Source organism: Onychomys torridus, chromosome 13, assembly GCF_903995425.1.
Source record: "Onychomys torridus chromosome 13, mOncTor1.1, whole genome shotgun sequence".
Taxonomy (NCBI): domain Eukaryota; kingdom Metazoa; phylum Chordata; class Mammalia; order Rodentia; family Cricetidae; genus Onychomys; species Onychomys torridus.
Window position 1 is genome coordinate 10,207,453 of NC_050455.1, and position 12,386 is coordinate 10,219,838.

The 12,386-nt window shown below is 40.9% G+C and overlaps 1 protein-coding gene across 1 annotated transcript in view; it reads right to left on the reverse strand.

Annotated features, from left to right (window-relative positions):
* Dsc1 (desmocollin 1) overlaps positions 1–12,386 on the reverse strand; it is a 29,021-nt gene that overhangs the window by 8,370 nt on the left and 8,265 nt on the right. The window contains 7 exon segments of the mRNA XM_036205265.1: positions 1,112–1,254; positions 1,372–1,631; positions 2,731–2,916; positions 4,786–4,878; positions 4,880–4,921; positions 6,429–6,595; positions 8,213–8,357. Of these exon segments, the coding sequence (XP_036061158.1) occupies positions 1,112–1,254; positions 1,372–1,631; positions 2,731–2,916; positions 4,786–4,878; positions 4,880–4,921; positions 6,429–6,595; positions 8,213–8,357 (1,036 nt within the window).

Below are 12,386 nucleotides of genomic sequence, written 5' to 3' on the forward strand. Positions count from 1 at the left end.
CAAGAAAGCAGGCTGAGCAAGCCATGAGGAGCAAACCAGTAAGCAGTACCTCTCCATGGCCTCTGCATCAGTCCCTCCCTCCAAGTTCCTGGAGGCACCATGCTTTTGATCATGGTGTTTCATCACAGCAATAATGACCCTAACCAAAAAAAAAAAAAAAAAAAACTTCAAAAATACCAATTTGTTTTGTGTTGGCCACCTACTGCTGAGCATGGGGACTACTCTTAAGTGTGGTTTATGTTTGGGTAGGAGCTCCACCTCAACCCCTGGCACCCTGGTACCCCTATACCCAAAGTCTGGAATGTTTGGAAGGAGTCTAGTGGAAGATCCACCTCAGCTCCCTTCCCCATCTCTTTCCCTAAACCCGTCCCCTCAAAGCCCTCCAATCACAGCTCCTCCCCAGAGAGGCTCAGGAGGACTCCCACAGGGGATATAAGCTGTATCCAGAAAACAGACTCACGTGATTCTTCTGGTCTCATCCCCGCCTCCTCTCTGTGGTGGGAATCACCCCAGAGTGCTTTACCCATTAAACCTGGGCTTTTCCTGATTCAGTCTGATTTGGTTTGTTGCGAGGGTGGAGAGGCCTTCAGCAGGCCTAAAGCTTACCAGTTTGTATTGCACCATGAGACTCCATTAAAGAAAGTTGTTTTTTCCTATGTGGGTGATTATAGAACTAATCTTGACAATCACCAACTCCAGCAAAGGCGTGAGCCAACATTGAGTTATTTCTTTAACAGATGCTCAGAATAAACCTATCATGAGCTGGACTGTTTTAGGAGGGTTGAGCCATTTCAGCATGTTCAAGGCATCATAATCTAAATGAAAGAGGAAGCAGCCCAGAAATCCCTCAGCAGAAATGAATAGCCCAGTACTCAAAATTAGACTTTGGTCATTACTCTCAGATGGCTTGCTTGAGGGGTGGATAGAGAACTAAATGGGTGAGCTGAGTTAAATGGGCAGTCACACTGAAAACCTTGTCTACAGTGCAGAAACAATATCAAGTAAACAATGACTGAACTAAAATTTGACCTAGACACAAACACCTCTTACCCCACACTTTCTTAGACGCACTTTCTATACTCACGCTTTATTTTTAGAAAATGTCACTCACCTGCATCCATTGCCACTACTGAAATATTATACTGATTGTTCTTCACGAACTTTGACTCTCTGTCTAATACTTTGAGGGTTTTCAGGTCTCCGGTGCTTTCGTTGATTTCAAACCAATTATCTTCATCTCCTTCCTTCTGGTACCTGGGTTTCAGAAGGCAAACAGCAAATGACCAAAGCGGAGACACACTGGCCATGCCCAAATTTGAAATAAGTTCATGCCCCAGTGAAAATGAAGGAGCTTTTAGGAAAGTGCATTACCTTATGCCTTCCGAACTGCTTGTTTCTGGGTCTGTGGCTTTGTAGCCCAGAAGCTCTTGGCCAGCTGGCAGTCCATCTTTGCTCTGAATGATTTTGACTGGTGGCTGGCACTCGGGGCCTTCATCACTGTCTTTAATTTTCACAGTGACAGTCGTGGTGCACATTGTAGGGGCTTGTCCACTGGCAGCTTTAGTGAACTGGGCTTCATTCAGGACACCGATTTGTAGAATGACTTGGCGATTGACTTCATAGTTCAACGGCTGTTTAATAAATATGCATTGACAGTCAATGTATTGTCACAAAAACACACTAATGATTCCAAGTTTTAATAGGAAGGGATGCCATTCTTAGTTTTAAAATGTTACTCAAAGTTGGTGCTAATGAAAGGGTCAATTATTAGCTTCTTAAATGGTTAAAATGGGCAATTTTTAAGATTCAACCACTTTCTTTCCTACTTTTGTTTTGGAAGATCCTATCTTCACTTTTTATTGTAACTTTAAGCACTAATGGGAATGCAGCATGATTGTTTCTTATCTAAGGAAGACTTCCTGAAACAAGTTAAATTTAAAGGAAAAAAAGAGAAGGAAAGAAGTACAGAAGACCAGCAAAAGAGAAGAGAAAGACTATTCAGTATAATTCTATGAGAATCTTACCAAAAACTAACTTCTTCCGAAAGCTTTTAACTCCCTCTGAGAAATTAAAGAGGAAAGATGCAAGAGGAAGACATGGAAATAGTGAATCAGAGGTCAGCCGGGGAGCATGCACAGCCGGGGAGCATGCACAGCCGGGGAGCATGCACAGCCGGGGAGCGTGCACAGCCGGGGAGCGTGCACAGCCGGGGAGCGTGCACAGCCGGGGAGCGTGCACACTCAGTGCAGTCCACCAAGGCAAGCGTTAGGTTCAACATCTCTCTGCCTTAGTTATCCTCATCTACAGAGGAATGAAGTTTGTGTCTGATATAAGTTTCTTCTAAGACATAGTAAAATAATAGAAAAGTGTCTATATCAACCAGTGTAAATCATTTTAAGATCATACTGCCCTATTGTGATATCCAGGAAGTATTCGTCTTTAATTTATATATTATACATCAACTTCATGTATATAATGTCTTTTTGTCAAAGTCTCCATTGTCTTCTCTTATCCCCTTTCCCCACCACAAAATCCCTTCTTCTTCCCAAGTCCTCCCTGGGCTTAGCCATGGGTGGATGCAGTGGCTGCGTTGCCGAGGGGTGACCCCCTCCCTGTGTGTCCTTTAACCACCTGCGCCTCTGAAAGGGCCTCATAGGAGGTGGTAATTTTTATACCAATGCTGAAGCATGGGTTTGAATCCTTAAACACTATCTTTATGATATTACATACCTTGACCACACACAAAACTCCTTCATTTGTATTTGGATCTGTTGTGATTTTGAAGTTCCCATTTTCATTTCCTTGGAGAATCGTGTATACTGCCTTTGAGTGAGGAGTATTGGGCAAATCTTGGTCTTGTACCATCATTCTTAAAATTTCAACATCAATTCTGTTTTCTTCTACTTCTGTAGTATACTGGGGGGAAATGTCTTTATAAGTATACATCTGCAGCTTTAACAAAGTGGATTTTATTTAAAATTATATTTAAAGAATGTAATATGGAGGTCATAGATGCTCAAAATTTGGAAAAGAATTTATGTTTCATGCCTGGCTACTTCTTTCTTCCTAATTCTCTTTTTAAATCTCTTCCACTCACCAAAAGTGACTCATCTCTTTTTTTTTTAAACATATTTATTTATTAAATTTCTTTTCATTTTACATACCAACCCCAGTTCCCCCTCACTCCCCTTCTCCTGCCTCCTCACCTCCCTCCCACTCTACCCCCATCCACTCCTCAGAGTGGGTATGGCCTCCCATGGTAGTCTACAAAGTCTGGCATACCAAGTTGAAGGAGAGCCTAGCCCCTCCCCATTGTATCAAGGCTGAGCAAGGGATCCCACCACAGGGAATGGGCTCCAAAAAGCCAGTTCATGCACCTGGGATAAGTCCTGGTCCTGATGCCAGGGACCCCACAAACAGATCAAGCCACACAACTGTCACCCACATTCAGTGGGCCTAGTTTGGTCCCATGCAGGTTTCCAGGCTGTCAGTCTAGAGTCAGTGAGCTCCAGCTAGTACCGGTCAGCTGTCTCTGTGGCTTTCCCCATCATGATCTTGACCCCCCTCTTCTTCTTCTTCTTCTTCTTCTTTTTTTTTTGAATGCCGAATGCTGTTTATTGAAAGGGAGGAGTGACTCATCTCTTAACCTTACATTATTGAGGTGATTTTCTGTCTCTCTGACCCTCAGATTTATCTATTCTCTGACCCTATATGACATTTACATTTTGTTTTCCTCTTTAGATATAGCAAACACCAATTAAATTACACTAACATATTAATCTTATAGATAATGAGAACATATATGGTGTTTTTTTGCTTCACAATATTGTGGACTGACCCTGGTGTCTCTAGTATGCAAGGCCAGAGCTCTAAACCTGAGCGATGGCTGCAGCTCAGAACTACCAGTTTTCACAATAATCTTGTTTCTACTGACTTTGATTCACAAGCAAAGATTTTTAAGAAAAAGTTTTCTCTGTTTTATTTGAGAACTTAAATCATAGACATCACTCTTTGAAATTAATGATTATTTAATTAATTAAAATATTAAATCAAAACCACAAATTTAAAAATTAACAATAAAAGACTAAAAAGATAAGTCATAATTTGCAAGAGACGTAGGGTGAATTCATAGTGAGACGAAAAGAATTGGATCTGGATTTAAATCTTACTTCTCCTGATTTATGCTCTTAATGAGTGAGATCTTTGACAGTGAACTGTCCATCACTGTGTTAGGTTTCTTATTCTCACTAAAACTCTGGTGTAGATTGTGAAAAAATGAAAAGTTGCCCATTGAAAGTCAGAAAAACAACCACTCCTTGGAAATTTCATCGTATATTATGCCTCGCATAATTTACTAGCTAAGGCACAACACAAGATGAGCTGGGGATAGGACTTCACTCTGACCCCAGCACAGGATAAAAGGCCAATCCTTCCCTTCTTCAGAACTTTCAGTACACAGGACACTGGAAAGAAAGCCTCTTCTTCAACATATAAATGAATTTAAGTCCAAGGATCCCAAAACTGGAGCAACGTTACTAACCAAGAAAACATTGAACACATGACCCAAATAAGAGGGGAGGAAATCTTCACCGGCCAAGAGCAAGGCCGCTTCCTCCCATCCAAAGCCTGTAGCACCTTGGCTAGCCTTCTTACACAAACCATGTGTTTCTCACTGTACTGTTTTAAAATGATTATTATTTAAAACAAAATGTTCTCAGGGAGCTGCCAAATTCTAGATTTTTTAATATGAAGGAACCTAGATAAACAATACACAGGTCCACTCACGGAAGTTTGGGTGAAATACGGTGAGTTGTCATTCTCGTCCTCCAGTGAGATTGTGATTGTTCCTGTGGTGAAGAGACCGAAGGGCTGCCCCCCCCATGTCTCGAACTTCCATCACTAGCTTGTAAGTGTCACATTTCTGTAAACAAAGGAAGGGAGGGAGGAGGGAGGAAGGAAGGGAAGGAGGGAAGGGGGAGGAAGGAAGGGAGGGAGGAAGGAAGGAAGGGAGGGAGGGAGAGAGGGGGGAGGCAGGAAGGAAGGGAGGGGGGAGGGAGGGAGGAAGGAAGGAAGGAAGAAAAGGAATGTTACTGAAAAACATATTTATTTCCCCTCACAGTTATCATACATACTGCTTGTGCTGTGATTGTATTACAAATATGTTTTAAAAAATTTAATATATCTGTATTCACATAGCTGCCTTCCCATCCCTGAATATTATTTAATAAAAATGTTATACTTACAAATACAAAACAAGAAATTGAGCAAATAGTACAGCTAATTCCAACTGTCACTTTGTCTGGACTTTGAATCACCTAGGAGACACACCCCTGCAAGTGTCTGAAAGGGCATGTCCAGAGGTTTGACTGAGGAAGAAGACACCATCCTGTGTGCTAAGGGACAGAACCATCCTTTGTGCTAAGATCCTAGACTTATATAAGGGGAAATGGAGATAGACAACTGACTGCAGCATTCAGCTCTCTTTGGTTCCTGACTGTGAAGTGTGACCAGCAATCTCACACCATGCCTTCCTGACATGGTGAACTGAACTCTCAGGGCTGAGCACAAATAAAACCTTCCTTCCCTGAGTTACTCTTGTCAAGGATTTTGTCACAACAAAAGAAAAGGAACCAACTACCCAGATGTTTACATGTCAAATTTAAACTTATCCATTCATACTTGACAAAACCAAAGGCAAACCCAGATACTCCTTAGCTGAGAAATGAGTAAATAGACTGGTGTATTCAGATAATGGAAGAATAGGTTGACTGTAAAGTAATGAGCTATTGAGTCATGTCATGAAAAGACACGAGGGAAGAGCAGATTGCTAGGAGAAGGCAGCCAGTCTGGAAAGGCTTCATATTGTATGGCTCAGACCATGACATTCTGAGAAAGGTGAAGATATGAAGAATCTCTCTCCCTCTCCTTCACCCTCTCTCTATATGAATGTATAGATATAGATATAGATGATATATCAGTGATTCCAGGGGTTCAGGAGAGGGGAGTGTAGCTATAGACAATAGACCTGTAGCAGTGGGCCTGTGCAGCATGGGAAATGGAAGCAAATGGGAATCCATTGACTCTCTGCTCTATTTACCAGCAACTCTAAAACTGCTTTAATAAAACACTTATTGATTTCTCTAAATGACATACATTATAATGAAATTACTGTTTCAAAATCAGAAATGAAATAAATTAGAGCAATATTATCAGGAACTCACATCAGCACACTGAGAACACATCAAACCTGTCTTTACCTTGTACTATCTCAGCATCTCTGCAGAGGCAAAAAATGTCTCCAGAGAATCCCTGGGGACAGCCTGGGAAGAATGCTTAGGGAGTAGGCACACTGGCTGTACTATAATCATCCTGGCAGTAATTACTGGCTTAAACACAGTGACTGACAAATTAATGCACTGATCCATTACCTCTCTATCCAGCAAAGGTGAGGTGGTAGTGATCACACCTGTGTCTGGGTGTATGGCAAAGTGCTTTGGGTGATCTGGGATTTGCTGTAGAATTTTGTATCGCAGACGAGTATGTAGGGTTCCTGGTTCATCATTGTCTATGGCAGTCACTTGTCCCACTGAAGTTCCTGTTTAGATAAAGCCAGTACTGTCAAAAATTTAAATCATAATATCATTGACCTATAAACAAAAACACAGGCATCACTGCAATAGATTGTCAACACACACACACACACACACACACACACACACACACACACACACACACACACACCAGTGATGTTTACAGATAATCTGAATATGGTACAAATGTTCATGCAAACTTACCCAAGCACTTCTTATTGGAATTTCAGCTAAGTGTATACTGTGAAAAGCGTGGCTTGTATTTTACACATAAGAAAATGAGACCTTTGGTAACGATGACTCCCAAACTCTTTTTCCCATCAACAATTGGCAGTTAACAGCAGTTCATGAACTGCTTTTAAACTTCTCTCTTGCAGTACAACTTAGTACAATGTTTTTGTATAGCAAAGACTACATTTTATGTTTTAATAAGAGTGTTGAATTATTCATAGATGAAAGCAGTTGTTAATATGTGAGAAAACTGAATGCAATATAGTAGTCCTTTGTTCAGAGGATATTCATAGACTGAACATGAGAGCTTTCCAGTCACTTCTGAGAGAGCAGCATCAAATCTACACATGAACCCAGCAACAGATCTGAGAGAGCAGCATCAAATCTACACATGAACCCAGCAACAGATCTGAGAGAGCAGCATCAAATCTACACATGAACCCAGCAACAGATCTGAGAGAGCAGCATCAAATCTACACATGAACCCAGCAACAGATCTGAGAGAGCAGCATCAAATCTACACATGAACCCAGCAACAGAATGCAGAGAGCCATAATTAAGACATCTTAGAAGTGTTTTAAACACTGGCCAGTTTTCTTACATTCTTCCAGAGGCGTAGGGCACAGTCTTGACTTTGTGTATTCTCTGAATTCAGGATAGATTCCTTCTCCTAGAATTCTCCCAGGGGAATGAAAACTCAGCAATTCTTTCTGCACTATAATATTTCTATGATATCAAAAATTAACCTTAGGGAGAACTGAATCAGATACAGTTTACCAGAATTATAGTCATGATATGAAAAGAAAAAGATATGAACTTACTTCAACTATAAGATCAAATTTAAGAAAACTTGCTCAGACCATTCTGACCCTTAATAGGAAAACCATTTCTAACAAGGATGAGTATAACCCAAAGTACCAAAACAACATGAAGTGAAATTATAAAATTAAACTTTTATTGAGACAGTGTCTCTCTATGTAGCCAAGACTGGCCTTATGAAGTCAGGACTGGCCTTGAGTAGAGACATCACTGACCTCTATTTTCTGAGCGCTGGATTTTAAGGTATGTGCCACCATGCCTTGCAGTATTTAAGCGCAAATGATCTTCTTATTATGTCACTATAAAATCTCAGGCCAGCAAGATGGCACAGTGGGTAAAGGGGCTTGTTGCTGAGCCTGGTGATCTGAGTTCAAGACCTCAAATCCACTGTGCAAGGAGGAAACTCATCCTTGACAGCCTCATGCACACACACACACACACACACACACACAAACACAAATATACAAACACACATACACAGACACACGCATGCACACACACATTCTTGCACATACATAGGCACACACACACATACACAAATAAATTATAAATGTTTTTTAATGTGTACTCACCAGATCGGCAATTTTCAGGCACACTGAAAACTGTCAGTTTGGTTTCAAAATATGGGGCATTGTCATTGTCGTCCTCAACCTTGAACAGCAAGGGCAGAGGGTAGTCCGGGGCATAGCCATCAGCAGTGGTTGCATAGCCATACACCTGGATGGAAGAAAACATCATCAGCTGGTTCTTATGTGACAAATCCTGCACAAAAGGAGGTCCAGAGTAGGGCAAAGAGTGTTGTTTACAAACATCATGCACAGGCATGTGTAGCTAAGAAATGATGCAATGTATAGAACGCATAGTCAGTGTGTGCACACACCATGGAGTGTCAGCCACCTTGCAGAGTTCTTTCTCATTATTCTCCCACCAAAGTCCCATGCACTCCCATTACCAAGAGCTCCAAGTGCTCTCAGAATTAATCATGTGTCTTTGACTTGTTAGAACATAGGTAGACCCATTGCAGTTAAGTTTATAACAACTATCAAAACTTACAAATGTTTCAATTTTAATATACACACCTCCTTATCACAATTATATTTGGGTGATATCTCTACCTGTATTTCCTATCACTAATACGCTTCCAATAAAATGCTAATAAAAACATATTCCTGCCGGGCAGTGGTGGCACACTTCTGTAATCCCAGCACTTGGGAGGCAGAGGCAGGTGGATTTCTGTGAGTTCGAGGCCAGCCTGGTCTACTGAGATAGTCCAGGACAGGCTCCAAAGCTACAGAGAAACCCTGTCTCAAAAAAAAAAAACAAAAAAAAACAACAAAAAAAAACCCCCAAAACAAACAAACAAACAAAACAAAAACCAAAACGAACAAACAAAAAAAACATATTCCTATCCTAAACTACATGACAATAGAATAATCTTAATACCAGCTTCCAGGATTTAATGTTTTTTTTCTCTCTAATTCTACACAGTTATTTTTGTTCTCTCTTTATGTGGTTGGTGCACAGTGGATGTTCAGTAAGTAGTTATTGAATTAAACAGTCTACTATCCTAACTAACACTCCCATCCCCATCACCACCATTGCCATCATCACCATCATCACCATCATCACCATCACCTCCATCACCATCACCACCACCATAACCATTGTGGTGCTATGAATGAGAATGGTTCCCATTGATTCATATATTGAGTGTTTGGTGCCAGTTTGTGAATTGTAAGAAAGGATGAGTATGTGTGATCTTGTTAGAGGGGGTTTGTCACTGGAGTGGGCTTCAAGGTTACAAAAACCCATTCCAAACCTAGTCTAACTCCCTCTGCCTGCAACTTTCAGATCAGATGTGTGCTCTCAGCTATTGCTCCAGTGACACACTTGCCGGCCTGTGGCTACACTCCCTGCCATGATGACTATGGACTAACCCTCTGAAACTGTAAGCAAGCCCCCAACTAAATGCTTTTTATATGTTACCTTGCTCATGTTGTATCTTCCCATCAATATTAACCCTAACTAAGAAACTGTCATCACCACCATAACGATCATGGCATATCACCACCATCACCAACATCATCATACATAACCACCACCATCATCACACTACACCTTTACCGCCATATTTAAAACATTCAAACGTCACACTATCCAGCCTTCCAACATTTCCCCTCTTCTCCCCCTAGGTTATATGAATTTTTTCTCAAAATGCTGGTCTTAAATTTAAGACTAGATGAAAGCATAAAATTATCTATTAGATTACAAATGCCCTCAAATATGAAGCTGGAGAGTCACAGGTATTTCCCTGCAACACCTAACACAGTTACACAGTGCCTTATATTTGACAAGTTTTTAATTAAAAAAAAACTTTCTTTTCTAGTAAGTCATTTTCTCTTTTATAAAGACAAGTTACTCCTAATGCTTAAGCCTTCCATATTAATTATTCTATCTTATCACAGAGGCATCACAGCATCTCCCTACCTTTTGTGTATGGTGACTTCTGCCTGTTTACTCTACCATTGGAGATCATGTTTCCTACATGTAGGAAACACTAGTAGCTTTAAATAATAACATCTCGTCCATTGATATTTTATTGCATATAAGGATGCTTTTACACCCACTTGTTTGGACTCAATGATCTTGCATCATATGCTATATTGGTTTTAGTTTTCACTATTAATGAGTCTAGAAAATTGCTCCAAGGAATCCTAATTGAAATTGTTTCAAACAAGATGGTTAAAACTAGGAAAGCTATTGGTTCACAGTTCACATGTTTCTACTAGTTCAGCTAATTGTCTCCGTACTTTTTTCCAGTCATGGTCTCAATATCTATCTCTTGCTCATATGATCCCTCCTCTCTCTCTCTCTCATCAATTGGACTCCTGGAGCTCTGCCTGGGACTTGGCCATGGATCTCTGCATCTGCTTCCATCAGTCACTGGATGAGGGTTCTATCATGACAGTTAGGGTGTTCAGCCATCCAATCACCAGAGTAGGTCAGCTCAGGCACTCTCTTGACCATTGCCAGTAGTTTATAATAGAGTCATCTTTGTGGATTCCTGGGGACCTCTCTAGCACTCTGCTTCTTCCTATTCCCATGGAGACTTCATTTATCATGGTATTGCTTTCCTTGTTCTCTCACTCTGCTCCTGATCCAGCTAGGACCTCCTGCTCCCCTAAGCTCTCTTCCCCCCCACCCCGACCCTTGCCCTCCATTACCCCTGCTGAGACCCAGGATGCCCATGTAGATCTCATCTATTTCTCCATTGCTGGGCGATCCCTGTGTTTTTCCTAGGGTCCTCTTTACTAGCTAGCCTCCCTGGAGCTGTGAGTTGCAGGCTGGTTATCCTTACTTTACATCTAGTATCCACTTATGAGTGGTAGCTGAGGAGCCCCCATGGTACTTGAGTAGGCCCTCTGGATAAGTGAGACAGTTGTTTAGCTTGAACTGTTTAGGAGACCCCCAGGCAGTGAGACTGGGACCTGTCCCTAGTGAATGAGCCGGCTTTTTAGAACCTAGTGCCTATGCTGAGACACTTTGCTCAGCCTTGGTGCAGGGAGGAGGGCCTGGACCTGCCTCAATTGAATGTACCAGGCTCTGCTGACTCCCCAGGGGAGAACTTACCTTGGAGGAGGTAGGAATGGGGGGTGGGTTGGGAAGGAAGGCTGGGGGTGGGAAGAAGAAGGACAGGGAAATCTGTGGTTGATATGTAAAATGAATAGAAAAATCTCTCAAAAAAAAAAAAAAGAAAGAAAAAAAAAAAAACCTAGGAAAGCATCTAACATTGAAGCCTGGCCTCAATCTCTCAGAGATTCTGTTTATACTTAAATAAATAATTATTAACAACTAGATATAGGTATTCTCTTAATTATTCTTTATAGATGCACTTAAAAACCTCAAGTAATGCTATTATGTACTATCTAGATGCCATTGTTATATAATAAAAGCAATATGATGCATTAACATTAGTATGATGATAATAGTAATATTAGTCATATTTAACTGAATTGAGGATACTATTTCAGTGTCATAGATCTGTTATTTTTTCAGCCTTTCCCTTTTCAATTTTCGTCTGGAGGAATATATTTCCTTCAGCCCTTCTGCGTTTTCCTTTGTTGAAATGTCTATCATCTTGTGAACGTTCAAACAGCTTCATCCAGGATTTGGACCTGAAGTCTGGCCTCACAGAGAGAGTAGCTAGTGTAGACTCAGCAAGGAAGGAGAAGAGCAGGGATGAGACTGAGGAGGCCTGGAAGGGCCATCAGCAACATGCAAAGAGAGACAATGGGCAGAACTGCACGTCTGGGAACAAGATCAGCATCACTACACAGGACACTCCTGGTTGAAAAGGGAAGAAGAGGCCAGGGTTTTGTGGATTTTTTTTAAAGGTGCAAATCTCCAACAGCTAGAGCAGAAAAAGCTTTGCAATTGTCTTTGTGGAATAATTTGAAATGGGTAAAGAAGTCTCCCATCTTATAAAAAAAAAAAAATACCTAGAAAGCTCTCCTCTTATTTGATAAACTGTCAAAAATGCTCTGTCATGAATCCCTAAAAGATTAGGTAAATTTAATGATTTAAAAAAAAAAAAAAAAAAAAGGCTTGCTAAACTGCAATAATGGAATGACCTGGCTGGAAAATCTGAGCTTCCTTCATAGACATTTCTCTTGGTTAAACTCTGTCAGCAAAGAATATGGTTATCCCTTACAGCTGAGAATTGTAAGAATTTAACTAATGTCTGTC